Genomic DNA, 18,899 nt, shown 5'->3' on the forward strand with positions numbered 1-18,899 from the left:
GCAGCTGGCGGCGGGCAGCGGCCCTCGAGGAAGACAGATGGGGTGAGAGACAGCGCGAGGTCCGGCTGTCAGCGCGGCCTGAGCCCCGCCGCGGAGGGAGCCCCTCCTCCCGCGGGTGTGCGCCTCTCGCCGCCTGGCCGGGGGCAGCCATGGCGTCCAGCGAGGAGGACGGAGGCGGCAACGGCGCGGTGGAGGAGAAGGAGAATGGCAAGAAGAGGAGGCTGGGCGCCCTGGCCACGGCCTGGCTCATCTTCTACAACGTCGCCATGACGGCGGGGTAAGCGGGCGCGGGCGCGCCGCGGGCCGGCGGCGCGGCGCCTCGGCGGGGCGCGGAGGCGCGGAGCGGCGGGAGCCGGGTGCAGCGCGGCCGAGGCGGGGTCCCGGAGACCCGGCACGCTGGCGGAGCCGTGGGGCAACCGGCTGTGGGAGCCGGGGGCGCAGGGGAGCCGCCGGGAGCGGGGCTAGCCCTTGCCCGCCGGGCATTGCCTAATACGGTGCAGCGCTGCCAACCGCCGGCGCGTCACCCCCAGCCCGTCGCGGAGGTTAAGTATAGCCGGGCGAGGAATGCCGGGCGGGGGTGCCGCGCAGGCCGCGTCCCTCGGCACAGCCGCCGCCACCCCTCCGCCGCCCGCCGCCGGGCCGGCCCCCGCGCCCCGCCGGGAGGGGGCTGCCGGCCGGCCGCGGGGAGGCGAAAGCGGCCCTCGGTGCAGCCGGGGCGGGCTCGGACGCTGAGGGGGCGCCGAGGGGGCGCCGGAGGCTCGGGGCGAGCTGTCCGGGCGGCGGGTCCTGCCTGCGGGCAGCTCTGTGGCTCCCGCCGCCGGCGGGGTAGCGCGGTCAGGTCCGTGAGCCCCGGGTCTCGGCGGGCAGAGCCCGGACCGGCTCCCGGCGAGGTAGCGATGGCCAAAGCCGAGCGCGGCCCTCGGCTCCCGCGGACGATTAGCGATGGGCAGCGGGTGGGAGGAGGGGGAAAGAGCTGTCATAACCCAAGGGGCTCGTTTGAGCTAGTGCTCCACATCGCGATGCTTTGCCTAGAGGGAAGTGGGTATTTATTTTGAATAACAGATCATAAGAGCACTCAGGTTTATGTTGTTAGTGCTTGAAGAACGTACCTTCACTTCTTGAAAATTTGTCCTGTTCACTACCTCTTGGGGAAAAAAAAACCCCAAACTATTAATTTCCATATGCTTAAAAGAAAACTAAGAACAGAAAATTTTATAGCTTCTAGGCTGGCATTCATCACAAGAACAATTTTACTTTGGTTATCAGTGGGTGAACTCTCTGCCCTTTGAATCCCATAGAGCAAAACTGGTACACTGTAGTCGAACCAGGAGTTCAAGCACTGATGCAGAAAGCCAGGAGTGTGATCATAATGGCTTTCTTCTCACCAGCATCTGTGAATCCTGAACACATATTCATGTCTGTTCATATATCGTAGTAGCACCTTTTGAAAAGTGCTTTTACTCAATGTAATTTTTTTTCTAGCTGGCAGGTTAATGTTACCTCGTTGAATTCACAGCCTCGTGCTCCATGTGTGAATTTGCTAATGAACGCTGACTCTTACCACTGACTTTTATAGGTCCGTAGAAGATTATCGAACCACATTAGTTTTGACCTTAGGTGCTGATTCAGTATCTTCCCCTTCCTTCTCTCCTGTCTTCCATTAATATCAAAAGGGATTAAGACTTGCAAAATTGCATATTTTATGTGGAAACAGAGAAACAGGAGGAACAAATTCTCATAAACTTTTACGGATACAATTTAAGAGAAAAATAAACATTTGTAAAAGAGCAATACTTAACAAGGGCACTACACAAGATAAGTAACCAGAACAGCATATTTGTCCATTTGTCCAGACAGTGCAAAGTAGCAAAGTGTTTCCAGAGTTTTAACAAACGAATATATAATTGCACATTAACAACCATTCTAATAAAAAATTGCAGCTTATCTTTCTTTCTAACAAAGGTTTAAGGGACTAAAATGACGGATCAGTACCCAATCTTGCTGAAAGTCCCAACTGGAAACGCTACCTGTGTTATGGAAAGTGTTTTCCATCCCCTAGTGATTTGCAACACTCAGTGCAAGGTCTTTCCTGAGATCCAGAGTCAAAGCCACTGACAACTAAATAAATCAATCCACAGAAATTCATGTCCCAATAAAAATTTATTTAAGAAAAATGTATTTGCAGTCTGCTTCTGAGTGTTGTCCAAGACTACTTCTCTTCACAACCCTTTTGATACAGAATGAGGTGCAGAAAAGGCCTCGTTAGGTTAGATGTATTGTGACTTCTCAGTCTGGGGCTAGGACAGAGCGGTTGCTGCCACCATTCTTGCTGCCAGCTGGATATAAACACCCTGCCACCTTCCTCTTGTCACACAATTCACTATAAAACAGGGCAGCTTCACTGTGAAGGACTACCAGTGATATTCCGTTAATTCCTCCTTTCCACAGTGGTGGGAAACAACCTCAGATTAATGCACTCAGATTTAAAACCTGTTGCAAAATCTAAGTAACACTTGTGGGGGAAAATTTTTGAGCTCTGGTAGATAGGATTCATGGGCTTAAAGTAGAAGGGATCAGGAGGGGAATCGTTCTACTGTGCTGGGAAGCCTGACTAACTCTATGGGAGTTTGAAATGCCGTCACAAAGTGCTGGAATGGGCCACGCCAAGTGACTGCGTAGCAATAGCCACCATGTGTAAGAGTCGTTAAGGGGCTGATACTGAAATACATGCCATTCGAGGAGAACAGAAAGCTATCACCATCCATGTGACTCCCATGCTGTAACAGTGTAATAGGTCTGACCTAAGGTCAGTATTTCCTGGTACCCTGTTTCCAACCTTTAGCCAATACTTTATGCTTAGGGAAGAGTATAAGAAAAGATGTGTTAAATATTTATCCAAATGTTTATTAAAATATTTATCCAAACATCTGTGTGCTCTCTGAGTCTGCCTCTGAGTATTTCTTAGACCCCTTTGCTTTGTCACTTGGACCCTGCCTTAGCCAGAGCTCATATCACTGTACAGCATGCTTGCTGTGGCTTTATGTAGAATGAAAGGACTAATTGTTCCAAATATCATCAGACAATAAGCTAAGCAAAAGTTACTGTAATTTTTGTAATTTTTAATTCTCAAAATAGCCATCCATAGCTTTAGTTATGCCTATAAGTATACTAAAGAATATTCATACATTCTTAGTCTTTGGATATTGAAACCTGAAGTTTCAAGGCATCTCGCTAGCATGATGTTTGTAAGAATGTGCTATAGCTCTGCATTAAGGATGCAAACATATAGTACACTATTTTGAAAAACATAATTATATAAACATGAATTAATTATGTGGAAGGAATTGCGCTAGCCTTGTGTTATTGTACTGGGTCTGGGTTGGGTGGTGGGGATCTACCCACCACATTTTAGAAGTTTATTTTCTTTTAGTCTCAATTTCCATTTGAGATTTCAATTTAAGTTTTATATCAAAGTCCAGTTTGATCAGAAGATACTGTTACTTTCGTTCTTTTACATTGGGAGGGTTATCAGTTAGTATCACTGTTCAGTTTCCTTTACAAAATATTAAAAAAATCAGTCAACACCGTCAGATGTGCTAGTTAAGTATACCTGCCTCTGGAAGCTGGGAGCATAGAGCACCCATCTTTCAGCACTTCAGAGTCTGATTTTCAAAAATAACTTCTCAACACTCTTGAAAACTGAATTGTAATGGTAACTTAAGTAGGACAATCACAGACAGAAGCATGCAGATCACTAGTCGGTTCTGAAAATTACGAGGCCATGGAAAATGTAAAAATGATGTGCATAGTTTCCAGTCCTTTACTTATACAAACCTGCAACCCAAAATGGTGGCTTCAGTGTCAAGTTCATCATGTGTTTTCAAATAACAGTAATTTACAGTAATGATTTAATAGTAAAAATAGTAGTCATTGCTAGTGAAAAGTCTTAATGGCCCCGTGGTTTTGGGGTGTCCCCTCAATTCAAGTCAGTCCTGTGAAAGTAAACAAGTAATTCTCTATCCTTTTCCAAGTAAAGAGATAAAAGAATATAATGTTTATATAACATTATATAATACTTATGTCTAAAGGTATTTTTAATAATCACCTGAGAACACTGAAAAGTGAAGAGGCAAAGATATGCTGTGAAGAAAATATTCTACTAAATTATTTACGGTGGATGGATATTTTTAGAATTCTAATTTGAAATGTATCCATTCTCTTTCTTTTGTAGGTGGCTGGTATTAGGTATTGCCATGGTGCGGTTTTATATACAGAAAGGAACACATAGAGGCTTATTCAGAAGCGTTCAAAGGACGCTTAAATTTTTCCAGACATTTGCTTTGCTTGAGGTAAATTTTAAACATCAGTTTGCTTTACTGGATGCTGTATATCATAGGCAAATCACATTATTAACCTGATTTTAATATCAAAATACTATATTCATATTTAAAAGTCCTTTTAACTTTATTATTTGACAAAAGTTTTGGGGGGGGTAAGTTGATTAGTTGAAATAAATGGGCACTTTTTTCAAACTTAACTCTAGTATTTATTTAAAACAAATACTGCCTGGTAACTGTTTTGATTTGAGTCTTTAACTCAGAAGGCAAAATTTCTGAAGGCTTTCCAGCCAGCACATCGACCCTCTAGGGTAGTAGATATCTCGTCTCCATCTCTAGAGATGATAACTTCCCTCTTATTCCTGTACCGGACTGATTATCCTTCTGTGCCTTTCCTGCTTCTTCTTATTTCCAGACTGGATTCATATGCCCCGTATAATCTGTTACAAAATGCTCTGTGCAAGTTTTGCAAAGTATATACTACTTTTGCCAGCTATGCACTAGTGGTCTCAGTTTATGGTACATCTGTGGAACGAAACTGTTGCATGTGTTGAGCACTCACAGTTCTTTCCCAGGCACAACAAAGAGTGCCTATCTACATTTAAACTTTTTTCTCAGTCTGCCTACAACATCTGTAGCTCAAGCAACTATTAAAATCATGTGGCCAGCTGTATATTAAACTTTCACAATAAGCAATTCTACTCAAATCTGTCAAAATAATGAAAAGCACTCTATTTGCTAAACATTGCTGCCCAGAAAATGCAATAAATCTGAAGATTCATAGCTATCATTGGCAAAATTATAATAATGTTATTAAACCCTAATGAATACAGAACATTTGAAAGTTGCTATGTGTTTAGCATCCCTTATATAACTCCCTCTACACTGTCTTGTAAAATTATTCCTGGAATAAGATAATGAAAGAGAAGCTTACTAGTTGAAAAATAAATGCTTTGTAAGTGTCTAAATATGTAATATGTACAATTAATTAGAAAAATAAGCCTCTTTCATGTGTTTGCACAGATCAGATACTGAGCCCATCACAGCATTGGTAGCCAGGGCTCTGATGTGTATTTCTTTTAAAGGTTGTTAGATGGAGGCAAAAAAACAGTTCTCCTTCAGAATTAAGCTTAGGTTTATATTACTATCAAAAGGCCATGTTTATAGTGTAGATAGTAACATACTGTACATCAGTAACCTTTAACTTATTTTTATTTACAGGTAGTCCACTGTGCAGTTGGTGAGTTCTTTGTTTTAGTTTCTACTGTAACTAATTAAAACATGAGTTGTGGAACAGAGATAACATGTTTCTCTTTTTAAGGAATAGTTCGCACATCCGTGCTTGTGACTGGGGTCCAAGTGAGTTCAAGAATCTTCATGGTGTGGTTCATTGCACATAGTATAAAACAGGTATGTGTGTGAGCAGGTCATGTTTTGATTGTTTTTAAGGAGAAGCTATTAATACAGTTCTCATTTCACAAGGAAGACCAGTTTAAAAGTTAATGACATTCCTACAGAGAATACTTACGTTACTTGAGTGTGATTTTGGAAGTTGGGGTTACAGGATGGAATTTATGTGCTTCTACTCAGGAGACTTAAGTCTGGCTCTTAGCTGTGAATCAGTGCTGTCTTTGGCATTGTGCAGGCTGTGGTCTGCCTAAGTGAGATCACTGACTGCTGCTATTATTTACTAGCAAATTACCACAGTGTTACCGGTTCCCTTTCAAAAACGTAAATTAGCACTTACTGAATGAGTTGAAAAGAAAATGTGTCATTGAATTTACCTAGATAAACATGGTTGTGATTTTTGCAGTTTGTTTTAGGAACCTTCTCAAGATTTAATTTTATGGTAATATTTACATTTGATGGCATGCATACTGCATTTTTTTCATTAAAAATATATTAAGTCATCCTGCATGCCACAGTGGCACTTGAGGTCCTGTGTAAATGATGGTAGTTTATTTGCCTGACTGTAGGTGGTTATGGTAAGTCTAGTGATTCGTTAGCAGAATGAAACAAGCAGACTGCCTACAGCTAGTAGATAGGATGTTCAGTTCAGTTTCTGAGGTCTTCTTTCTGTGAAGGGCATGTAAGAATTAAGTAATGGATTTTGAGTCTGTGCTCCTGAATTTCTTTAAACTGAAAAAGCTGAGCCATTAAACTGTCTCACCAGCAGATGGCATATGCCTTTCTGCTGATGGGCTATCACAGCACCTGCCTCAGTTGTCGAATTCCTTTGTTTCAGTTCAGAGAGGACTCGTTTTATACGCTTCATCTTTTCCTTTGCTGTTGCTTTTTTAACATGGAATAGGCTTTTCATAGCATTCGGGGTTTGTTTTGGTTTTTTTTGTAACCTGTTTTCATTTTCTCAAGGGAAAATGTCTCAAAGATTTTATATTGCATGTTTACATGAATGCTGGTATATAGCACTGCATTTTGCCATTTTGTTATTATTTGCAGTGGATTAAATCTTTAGCATATCCAGTCGTTTCTTTTGTTTACTCCATTTTCTATACAGTAGGTCAAGCTGTGTTCATGAAAAAATACATCTGAATGTATGTCTGATTGTATTTCACACTGTTAGTACTTAGCAGGCATGAATGTTCAGGGTCACTTTAGGTGGTGAGAGGTGTGTTAGTGATAACAGCCAGACTCAGATCTCTCTACTTGACTGGAGATTTGCAAGGCAACAGATAGGAATTCTCTGTATACTTATTTAAAGATCTTCTGCTTGAATTTAGCACTGCAACATGAATTCAGGTTTGGGTTATCAATGTTTGTCTCTAATCGCATGAGGCTAAGAACAGCCTAATTCTGTCTTTACCTTTGCTTATTTGTTTGGGTGTCTTTGCACTTCAGATGCTGCTATTTGTCTGTGAGTTTGGCAGTATTTTTATATCTCCTTTCCTTTTGTGATGTTGGTGAGATGTGTTCACTAAAAGTGCACCTTCTTTAACTGACACATTGAGGGCGCAATTTTATGACATGATGAGTGTTTATAATTCTTCTTGATTTTTGACAGAGTTGTGGATTTTCAGCATCTTAAAGATGTATTAAGCTTTTTCACCGTGTTGCATTTTATTAAAAAAAAAAAACGTTTCCCTCTTTTGTAATTTTAACAAAACTTGTGTTACTTTATTTTATTTCACAGACATCCCTGGAGCTTTTCAGCCTTCAGGCATGGAAGTGTATTACAAAATTCCTCCCCTTTTAAAGAAAAGAAAATTACTTGCGTGTAATTCTACTTCTCAGAAGGTAGTGTTTGTAAGAGATCCCCACATACCTTCTTTGTATTTGGGGACTTCTGTTTATTTGTTCACTTAGAGTGAAAAAGAAGCGATGTTTTGAAACAGCAGAGAGATGTGCTATCTACCGATGAGGCAGTTTAATGACTCAGAACTTAAATCTTAAATGGGATTGTTGAGTGAGTTTACCCAAGGCTCATGATCTACAAGATCCATCTGTGTTCCAGCTCCTTAACTATCTTACAGCTCCTTGAAGTCTGCCAAATTTGATCTTCTGCGACCAAGTTCCAGTTAGTAGATTATACTAAGCAAGTGTAAGTTTTGTGTAAAGTTTCATGGAGACGTGCATTATATGATGAGGAAGAAGCAAGATAAAAAGTAAAAGCATGTCTAGGAGACAGACTAGTGAAATGCAGGATGAATAAAAACTGATTATGAAAGGAATGTATCTTCTGTAGCATCGTTTTTTTCTTGCTGTTTTGAGGAGTGAGAAAATAAACAAGTAAATCAACCACAAATAAAAAGAAGGAAACAGATATCATGGTGAAAATTAAGGAAAAGAAAGGATGAATAAGCTTAATTATAGGGTTTTATATTTTGATATTTGCATAATGGATAAATATTGCTCAGTTTGCACAATGTCTGTATGTTAGTAAATACATATGATCTACATGGTAATGATTTCAGCATATCACTTTTATGCCAAAATTTTCTTTCTTTACAAGATGTTAGTTTTGTTCCATATATCTTAAACAGAAGTTTGTTGCAGTTTGCACAGAAAAGAAGCTTAAGGATGAAGAAAGTGTTGGTTCTTTATACTTCTGCAGATCCAGAATGAGGAGAGCGTTATTCTTTTTCTGGTCGTATGGACTGTGACAGAGATTACTCGATATTCCTTCTACACATTCAACCTGCTCAACCATTTGCCATACTTCATTAAATGGGCCAGGTGGAGAGTCTTGCACTTTAGTTTCTCATGGTTCCATGCATGTTAGTTTCACGCATGCTGAGCTAACACACAGGAAAGCAGATGTTTGAGCTTCGGTTATGTGTCAGCAGAGTGCAAGTCGGTTGCTTTTTATACTTGGCATCATTGTTACTTCGTATAAAATGTGAAAAATATTTTAGCTCAGATTTTAGGGTGTGATTTATTCTTTGCTTTCTATGTCTCATGGTTTGAACTCAGCTTTCATTTACTTTAGGTTTTTTTCTTTAGCCTTGGAGTCATCTTTTAACTTACAGTATGACTCCTTAAGATGCTTTTGAATACAATGCCCACCTGTGCTAGTCTTTGTGGATTTCAGGTCTTTGAAAATGCGGGAGTTGTTGTCACTCAAGCTGTTTGCTTATTATTACTTTATGAGAAGTTCTGCTTTATCAAAGCTTTTGTAAGGTTATGCCCATGTAGTGAGTCTAAATATTGATTTAGTTTAGCCCACATAAAAAAATATGTTTCATATCAAAACTGCTTTGATTTTGAATCATACTTAAGATTGGCCAGTAGATCACATATATTACAGAGACTACGTGTTTATCATGACACTTAACTGGAAGAGTAGTGTTCTCTATAGTCATTGTTTGAAAAATACATGTAAGACAGACTTACACTATTAGAAGGAAATCATCTAATATTCAGCAAAGGCTTATTTTAAAGACTGTATTTGTTTATTTTCCTTTATTTTTGTCTATAGATAATGCACTTCTGATGCTTCTAATGCACTTCTCTGATATGTTTGGTGTTTATGTCAGTTCGTATAATACATTACCTTTTTGCTAATACCTAAGGTGACAGGCTTGATTACCTTTAAGTACTAAAAGGCAAACTTTAAAATAAGCAGGACTGGTTTCATTAATATTTTTTAATGTATACTTCAGAAAGAGAAATGCATTCAAAAAGAACTACATTGACAAATACACTTTTTGCTATCAAATCAGTGTGTCTTGAATAACAAAATTTTTGTTTCCTTAAAATAGACAATAAGGAAAACTGACATTTTTACAGCAGAGATATATGGTGAAATATACTATAAACAAAACATTTGAAAATCTATTATCTTTTCATAGACTCCAAAATATCCCATCAAGATTTATGGATAATCAGACAGCACAACTGGGCATAAATTCAGTACTTCAAGAGAGCTGGAAATTTCTGATTTTAGCTTGTAATTGTAAAAGATTTGTCTGTCCATTGTTAATGGCATAGGTATGATGTAAATTTTAGTTCAAAATTTTTACTTTCTTTTTTTTTCACTGCATAGAGACAAACTGTGTGTAGGTCACAGGATCAGTTCCTGCTTATACTTCCCCTAATCTGTTCTCTGAGCTGTGAGTCCTCTTAGCCCATTTGCTCCTAGGAGGGTTTCATGTTTGTCTGCTGCAGTTTTGGATCTCTTTTGGTCATGGAGTGCATACTGTACCTTTCTCTCTGTGCGACTCTCTCATTGCTGTTCCCTGCATGAACTTGAGAGCTGTTCCTTAGGAGAAACTGCATCTCCATGGTGCACTATGCCTAAGGACAGCGCAAACCCTACTGATTACATTTTTCATTTTGTCACCAATGTGGCCTATGGCATTCAAATCACACTTTCTATAAGATGAACACCTTCACCTTTTATTTGAATATCTCCATTTCATTTTAAAATGGATCTGATAAGTTTCTGGCACTTTCATTTTCTTTTATTTCTATTTCCATTGGTAGTAAATGTAGTATTATTTGGATTTCCCATGTGGTAGTGGGTAAAAAAGTCTTGCGATGTTTCTCAATGTTTTCATTACCTTCAAAGAAATTACAATGCATAGAGTTGACCCATTATGCACTGTGACAAAGATATGTAGGATCATCTGAATTTGGGATCCAGTCCTGGTCTGAATCCTGTTGGTGACAACAGGAGCAAGATCAGTAAATTTTTTTAAAAGTCATTATTGGAGACTATAAATTTATGGATTTTTTTACTCTTCAATATTAGAAAGACAGAAACATTCTGATACTTACCTGTTTTTAAATAAAAGGATGGAGGAATGCATTTTCTGTAAATCTAAGCAACGCTATCCAAAGTAACTGAAACTGGTATTCTGTGCCAAGTCAGGATGTGGTCCTTGATTTTGGTGCAGGAACTACTGTAATACATTGCTGTGCCACTAATAATAGCGAGAGGAAATTTTAAATCCATGGGGTGTTTCTCACAAGGTGTTGTTGTTTTTTTAATGCAGATACAACTTTTTTATCATTTTGTATCCTGCTGGGGTTGCAGGTGAACTGCTAACCATATATGCTGCTTTACCCTATGTGAAGAAAACAGGAATGTTTTCACTGAGACTTCCCAACAAATATAATGTCTCCTTTGACTACTATTACTTCCTTATTATTGTCATGTTCTCCTATGTGCCATGTAAGTATTACTTAACTGTAGTAATGCTAACAACATAATAATCAATTAGCAGCAATGCTGGAAACGCTGCCTGTAGTTACATTTGCTGAACACTTTCTACTATTAAAGCCTGCTTTCTGTTGTTCCGAGCTTTGCTGTTCTTTAATTGGTTAGACTGAAATTTTCCATTCTGTTATCTGCCTCAGAACACAAGCTGTCTTAAAAATTTCAGTGAAAATGCTAAAAACATTTCTAAGACTTGGACAAAGTAAAAAACCTTTTTGCTTACACACAGAAATGTCTGTAACTGTGCTGCTGAGAATTTTTAGTGCGTCTGCTACTTTGAAGCAGTGGCTCAAAAATTGTCCTGCAAGTTGTGCCAGAGATTTGCCTTGGTTTTATTGCTATTAATAGCCATTTACGTGTCACCTCTGAAAATCACCATTTGAGTATGCTTGGGAAAAACTTGAAGCAGTATTCTCCAAGATTTCATTTTCACAGAAATCCACTCCCCAGACCTCTCTGAACATACTTCAGTCCCCAGTTTAATCAGATTGTCCCGGTTGTCCTTGTACTTCTGGATACCGGAAGGCACAGATCAACTGGCTAACCAGAGCTAACATTAGAGACACTCTTTGTCTTTCAGGGTTATTTCCACTGGTACCTAAGCAGTACAGACAAGGAGAAAGCAATGTGATTCAGATACAGCACCATGAATAGGGCTAGACCAAACTAGGCAAATAGAATATTTTAGTTATTCTGGACAATGAGACTAGGAATGAGGCAAGAGATTATGGCATTGAGAAACAGAAAAATTGAAGTTAAAAGGGTCTGTGATCTGCATCTAGAAAAGATATTCATTTAAGAAGTTGACCTTAAACATGGACTTTCACAGTATTCACACACACTGTGAAATTTTCTGTTAGAATAAATCATGAAGGCCAACTAGAGAGATTTATATATCCTAAACTATCATGACTTACTAACAGTTTTACAATTGTTCATAGAACTTATGCTTCAGAAATAAATCTTATTTTCTGTCCTTTAAATATAAGGATCAAATGTATCAGCAGGACAGTAATACAGATCTCAGAGGACCAGGAGAGAGGGAGCTCCTCACTTCAGACTTGAACAAGTAGGGTAGATTTGTATCCTCCTTAGAGTCTTAATTCAAACATTCTTACTTTAGCATTGATTTGAAGACTTCAGGCACTGCCAGAACGTGGTTAAGTCCTGTTTATACAAAGAAAGTGTTGGAGGGAAGTTATCTGAACACAGACTATACATTCAGGGGCCCATGTCTGACTTTTGAGTAATTATTGCTCTGTAACTCACTGCAGCATTCATGACTTCCTATTCTTTACCTTAACCACCTGCAGCATTGTGTTCCATAATTTTTCCTCAGTTCATCATTCAGCAAAATTGTATTTTTCTGTTATGTGATCTGTCAAACGTTTTCATCTAATTTACTTTCTTTTATGCTTTGATCAAGTATTTCCACAACTCTACTTCCACATGCTGCGGCAGAGAAGAAGGGTGCTTCATGGAGAAGTGATTGTGGAAAAGGACGATTGAATCAAGCCTTGTAACTATGGTGCTTTTAATGGAAAAAAGAGGGTAAAAAACCAAAATTTCCTGTGATTTTTCTGAGTCCAAATTTTAAAACATGGAACAAGAATAAACAACTGTGCATAAAATAGCATGGACTGTATTATTTTTACAATTAATATATCTTCAGACTTACCTTTTCATTCTTGGTTTCACTTTGACTTTTAATTGTGCATTTCTTCAGACAAATTATTTTCTTATTCTCAATAGGTTGGCAAATAGCTTTAAGAATTGGAATAGTTGGCTGCTGTGCTTTCTATTCTGAAAATTCTGTTATGACCTGTAGTCATCATCAAGAACAGAAGGAGAGTTGATAAGTTGTATTGAAAGTGAGTCTTCTGGAAAACAGAACATAAATTAGGTAACAAAGTTTTTCATAGACTAGGTGGCTTAAATGTTATTTAAGCTTTATATTAAATAATACCTTTCCATTTATGAGTACTGTTAGCATGTTGTTCAACATTCTTTGAATTACAGGATCACACTGTAGAATTCCAGAAGGACTTTCGAGAGGAGCTGAATTCTTGATTGTCAGTGCAAATTTTGATCTCTGTATACTTTCATTTGTAATTTTAAAGATATGTAGAATAATAGATACAATATTAGCTGGTTAAAAGTTTGTGCTGAGGAGTAGATTTGATGTACCTACCTTTCTCTGATCAGTGGCTGGAATGGGACTTGTTTGCAGAGGAAGACTGATAGTCAGCATGTTTCCTATTCTACGTTTAATTATGTGTGCAGAAAAATTATGGTATTGCATTTAGAAACTGTACCTATAGTGAGATGTTTAACATCTTATAAATAGCTAAGTGGGATAAAATATATTTAAAATAGTGTCTTAAAATATAAATTGTGCTTTGAATCATCCCATTGTGCAATGGTAATTGCCCCCTCCCCATTAATTGTTTATACTGTGTTGACCTAATTCTATTTAATGTCTTCAATAATCTGCACGAGGGATGTACAGTATATTAAGAAAAGTTACAGATTATATTACACTTTATGATACCTGAGTGGGAGAGGTCCAACAAATTAGACGCAGCCTAAAAGATTCAGAGAAAAGGTAATGCATTTGAAGAAACTTGGATACTTAGTGTGAGAGAGAGAGAGAAGATTGAAGTCTAATAATGTAATAAGAAGCCTTGATAATGTAGGCAGCAAGGTTGCTTCTGGCATCACTAATGTCAAAAGAAGAGTATATATGCAGAAGAACTGCATCAGGCAGCTGGAAATCATAATACTCCTTGTGATTGCTGAGGTCGTTTCTGGAGTACGGTCTTATATTTTGCATACCTCGGGGGTAAGGAATTGAATCGACCTCCTGAAAAGTCAGAGAACAGTAACAAAATTAGTTGAAGTGAGAAGGAAGTTGTTAAGTATGTATAAGTTTTTGTAATATGACATACATGTAAAGGAAGAGGCTTTCTAAGTATGAAGGTGTATCTAGAACTGATTATATACATTTGAAAAAAGGTAAATATCCAAGGAATATCAGGAGAAAGATCCTACCAATGAGATCAGTTAGATTATAGAATGACACAGTAGTGCTTATCAATGCATACAAGTTCTTGGAAGGTTTTAAGTTAGATGTAATGCAGTAGTGGAAAATAATCTTCCTTTGGCAAGAGTTTGAACTACATACTTGAATAGGCAGTTTCCATTTTTAGCTTCAATGATTCTATGATAATATAGCTTTCTTGAAAACTGTAGATGCACCTTTTTCTGGTGTATCAGGTAATTTGATGAAAAAGCAAGGATTTACTACATCCCTAACTTTCAAATTCCATTTTGTGCCTTATATTTGTGATATTTGTGCATGTATTCATTACATGTAAATGAGTTTCCTTTTAAATGATAAGTGCATAGTGGACTTGAGATAGAATAGTGGCATTTCTTACAATTTTAGAAGCTCTATTCTTTGTATTTTTTAGAACGAATTTCACGCAAGGTGCTATAATTTAACTTATTACTTGTGTTTTATATGCAGCTAAAATTAAGAGAAGTTTTAATGAAATACAACACTGAATCACAAAATAGTTGTGGTACACATGTTCAGACTAGCAGTTGTATTTGTCCAAAGTTCTTAGAGTACTGTTTTATAAACTTCACTTGATTTTTGATCCATGAGCAATTTCATGGCAGTTTTTAGAAATATTTCTCAGCGAGCAAAGAGTGTGATGAAATATGAGTAACTAAGACTAGATTAAGTTCTGTGTGTCTTTTTTTACTGTCAGGGCAGCTCATTGAAGACCAGAGCTATCAATTAATTGAAAAAGCGTTGGATACTTTAACAGTGTGATTTTGAAATCACATTGTTAAGATAGATGAGTGTATGCCACAGATACTATACCTGTGCTATAAAACTGTATTATATTTGTTTTCATTGTGGCCTGAGGATATTATTGTATGTCAATCAAGGAGCTATTTTTATATCCTTTTGTACATGTGGCATGAAAAAAATACAGCACTGTTTGCTGAAATCTTGGGTTTGTACTTTCATAAAGCAACAGTGTACAAGGTAATGATACAATTTTAAAAGCAATTTACAGCCATAAAAGTCTTGCTAAATGGTAAATTAATAAAAATAAAGCTAAAAATTAATAGTATTGCATTCAATGTTTCGTAGACCAGAGGGATTGCCATGTAGATGCAGGTACTTTAAAAAAGCCACATGTTCTTTTCTTCCTCTTCTTCTGTGACTGAAGCCTTTCACTGAAGCCTCAATGTGTATGTTTTGTTTTAATATATTCTCAAATATAGTGAGAATTGCAGGTAATATCTTCTTACCATTGTCTTCAGATGGGTCGGGATTTTATCCTAGGTAGCTTACTTAAACTTCAATATCACATCGTGAAACATTTAATTAGCTTGTTAAATGGACATAAAAAGATAAGTATGATTTTCATATGGTGCTCTCTTTCCAACTTCTTTTTGACACCTGTCTTTTTTGTCTTCCTCTCTGCCATATTCCTAGTTTTCTAAAGCATTGAAATCCTCCTGTTTATGAAAGATTAGGAATGTATTCGAACAGCATCTTTAATAATTTGATGTAGTCTTTAATAAATTGTTCATATAAAGGTGTTTTCATACTTGTGCTACATATGCCTTCTGGAATGGATTAATATAGAGTATGACCTTATGAAGCTTTTTTTAATGTCAGTAAATAAGAATAGGCATTTAGAAGGGGATTCCTATTCATCAGGTGACATTTCCTACTATTGATAGTAACATAAACACACCATCCTTTTTATAAACTCCAACCAAAAGCAGCTGGATTTCTTGAGGTTCCCCCCAACACTCACACACTGTTCCCGCTGGGAGATGCTGTTCCAGGACAGATTGGGTGAATCATCTTATTTCCCAACTCTGCCCAGAATGACTAGAGCCAGATCCTGGCCTCGGGGAATGGGCAGCACAAGTCTTCCACATTAGCTGCCAAGAGGGTCACTGAGGCCACTGTGAACAGTAGTTGATAGACATAATTTCTCTCACCTCTCACTACCTCTCACTTCGAGGATGTGAGAAGAGAGGAAACAGTGTGCTCTCATACCTTCTGTGTAGTGAGCTCATGAAATCAGCTGGGAGGATCTCTGTGCATAAAGGGTGTTACAGAAAGGGTTTTTCTGCTCCGCTCAGCTATCTTAGTACTATATTTCTTGAAATACTGGTATGCCAAGATAGCTATGCCACACTCTTCTAGCACAGCTCAAAATTAACAGCCTTGGAGAAATGGTGCAGTGCGCTGTTCTATTTCCTATTGAACATAATATTTAGTGGAGTTCATGTTAATGTACAGATTGCAATGACTAGTTACCAGGGAGGTGCATGGAGACCTTTTCTGTGACCAGAGGGAACCTACCTTTTCTTATCCAGAAAGAAATATGTGCATTTTATAGGTAGGTCTAGCTACTGCCCTGACTGTGGTATTTGCAGCCTTCACAGTAGCTTACTTTAGTGGATATTTGGATATTTATATGATTGCTAAATAAACTATAATGAAAACAAATTACAACCATGATAATAAATTATAATTTAAAGTAGTTGCTACATTAACAGTTTTTGTGAATTCAGCTCTTACTTAGTCTGCCTTAAAAAAAAAAAAAAAAAGGAAGGGAAGTTAACACAAGTAAGTGTTCTGCACTAGGCAGGAGGGCTTCATAAATCAAAATTTTCAGGCAGGCAAATGGGCTGCAGTTGTTTATAAAGGATTGATTAAATGTGGTTTTGAACAAAAAGGTTGAAAGGTTTTCTGAAAATTAAATTTTATTTCATAATGTATATTTTAAAATATGCTCAGAGATACTGTATAATTTACCAGTTTACAATTTAATTTGATGATGAACATATACTTTTTATAGATGATTAACTGTAGCCCATTAAAATGTTTTATTCTGTTTGTTACAATGACTGTTTAAGAAACAGACACCTCCTGTTTCTGCAAAGCTCTGTGTTGTCTGGCTCAAGTGGGTTGCAGTATTGTTAGTGCCAACTAAGCTTTGCAAGGCTCTTAATGGCAGGTTAATATTTGCCAAGGAGAGATCCTGAAACTTGCTTTCATGACGACACACCTTAACAGTGGGTGGTACTCTTGGTTCAGTGTCTGGGACTGTACATCACTGATGCCGTTCTAGGGCCTTGAGCGCCTTCAGTATGACTGAAGGCTTTACAGATGTCAATAAGTGATTCATCCTTATGAATTACCAGATTGAGAAGAACTGTCGTGTGAAACACTTAGGTCAAGAAATTGAGTAAGTCTGACAAGTGAACTCAAGGCTGTACCAAGACAAACCAGAGAACCTGGATGTTGGGTAACTAGCCCTTTCATAGGAACTTGCTCTCAAGTTCAGGCCTGCAACTGGCAGTGGCTTTTCAGTTCTAAAATGTACAGACAGTATTTTCTGTGTCATGTTGTATCAACTGAAACATGTTGTGTTTTTATTCACAGCTCTCTTGCTTTTCTGTTCGGTCTTGAATGTATTTTATGTCCTTTCAGTTGATGGCTTTGTAAAAGTGTAAGTACAGACATACTTACCTAAGCATATAATGTATAGTATTGTACTTAAAGATTCTTGATAATGTAAATGCACCACAGATGCTCATTATTGTTATTTTTTCGGAAATGAGTTATTAGCAGTTTACACAGACAGGAAAACAACACAGTATGATACTTTTAATAACTTATTTATTTGAAAAGATTATAAGATTTGTTGAGCTATAGATTCAGATATTTGTTTTAGAAATTGTTAATACTGTAGCACTGTAGAAATTAATCATCAATTAAAAGACATGTTCTAAACGATGTTCTATTTGATCGTTTTTTTTTTTTTTTTTGTAGCTTATAGAAGCCAGTTCATATAAATGTTCATCATATTACACCAGACTGGTATCTGTTTACAGATATACTTTCTTATCTGTTTCACAAATTAATGTCGAGGTCCCCTGTAAAATATTTACTATTACCCAGCCTTCCTTTTTATATTTCTTAAAATATATTCCATTAAAAAAAAGAGGTAGGTTTGAGTAGTAATACTGGTTTAGCGAACAGGAGGGAAGAACACGGGTCTATGAAGAGAACGTATAACATCTGTCAACATGTATGAAGACAATTGCATTACAGTGGTCCTGAAATAGGTATTACAATATTTCAGTGTTTTGGAACAGGACTTTTTTGTGGTATCAACGTTTGAGGGGGGTGGAGGCAGTGAACATCCTCTGGCTGTCCTTTGCTACATGACTTAACAATGACACTGCAGCTATGAGGATTTTGTTGCCGTGACAACAAGATAAAGCAATATCTGAGCATTCACACCTACTTCCTTTGAATTAGGAATCAAGTGGTTGTAACCCCAAGGAGTTTAACTGCACACAAAGGCTAAATCCTGTTAGTGGATGCATTATAATGGAGACATAGATCTCCTAATCTGAAAGTCGCAGAAGTAGTCTTCTGATCTAAATTTAAAGGACAGGATTTACTTGTCCTGGCTCTCTACCAACGTTAAATCAGTCAGATTTCTGTAGAAGCTAGTGGAAGAATTATCAACTGATCTCAACAGGAGTATGACAGGACATAGACATTCAAGTATTCTGTTCTGTGTAAATATGGATTTACCTGGAAAAGTGTAAACTGTAGCCTCCCTGTTAGCACTCTCTGGGAGAGAGCACATGCTTGTTGCACAGTAGGTGTTGCATGGTGGCTCGCTGGCCTACCTCCCAGCTTTACAGTACAGCTGCACCCAGCACTGCTCCCCATGGAACACGCCAAGAGACCAGGAAACCAGCCTTACACTACTATTGCATTATACTAATCTGAATTCAGCAGTCATACAAATTCCCTTCACCTA

The 18,899-nt window shown here is 38.1% G+C and overlaps 1 protein-coding gene across 3 annotated transcripts; it reads left to right on the plus strand.

Moving 5' to 3' along the window:
• Nucleotides 1-17,857, plus strand: HACD1 (3-hydroxyacyl-CoA dehydratase 1). 3 transcript variants are annotated; one of them, XR_012633207.1, is made up of 8 exons: nucleotides 23-277; nucleotides 4,232-4,349; nucleotides 5,559-5,577; nucleotides 5,659-5,747; nucleotides 8,410-8,531; nucleotides 10,793-10,971; nucleotides 12,443-12,919; nucleotides 13,036-17,857. XR_012633207.1 is itself a non-coding variant. In XM_074900195.1 (7 exons), the coding sequence occupies exons 1-7, from the start codon at nucleotides 150-152 to the stop codon at nucleotides 12,523-12,525; spliced, it is 738 nt and encodes a 245-aa protein (XP_074756296.1). In that variant the 5' UTR covers nucleotides 1-149; the 3' UTR covers nucleotides 12,526-17,857. The 3 variants fall into 3 exon arrangements, 2 of the variants coding, with proteins under 2 accessions (XP_074756296.1, XP_074756295.1); XM_074900195.1 differs by having other exon boundaries at nucleotides 1-277; nucleotides 12,443-17,857; XM_074900194.1 differs by having other exon boundaries at nucleotides 5,665-5,747; nucleotides 12,443-17,857.
• Nucleotides 17,858-18,899: the final 1,042 nt, after the last annotated feature.

This window comes from Athene noctua, chromosome 2, assembly GCF_965140245.1.
Source record: "Athene noctua chromosome 2, bAthNoc1.hap1.1, whole genome shotgun sequence".
Lineage (NCBI taxonomy): Eukaryota > Metazoa > Chordata > Aves > Strigiformes > Strigidae > Athene > Athene noctua.

Coding starts and splice junctions, on each gene's coding strand:
- HACD1 (XM_074900195.1), top strand. CDS start 150: ATGGCGTCCAGCGAGGAGGACGGAGGCGGCAACGGCGCGGTGGAGGAG. Junction 5,748..8,409: donor TTGCACATAGTATAAAACAG/GTATGTGTGTGA, acceptor ATACTTCTGCAG/ATCCAGAATGAGGAGAGCGT. Junction 8,532..10,792: donor TACTTCATTAAATGGGCCAG/GTGGAGAGTCTT, acceptor TTTTTAATGCAG/ATACAACTTTTTTATCATTT.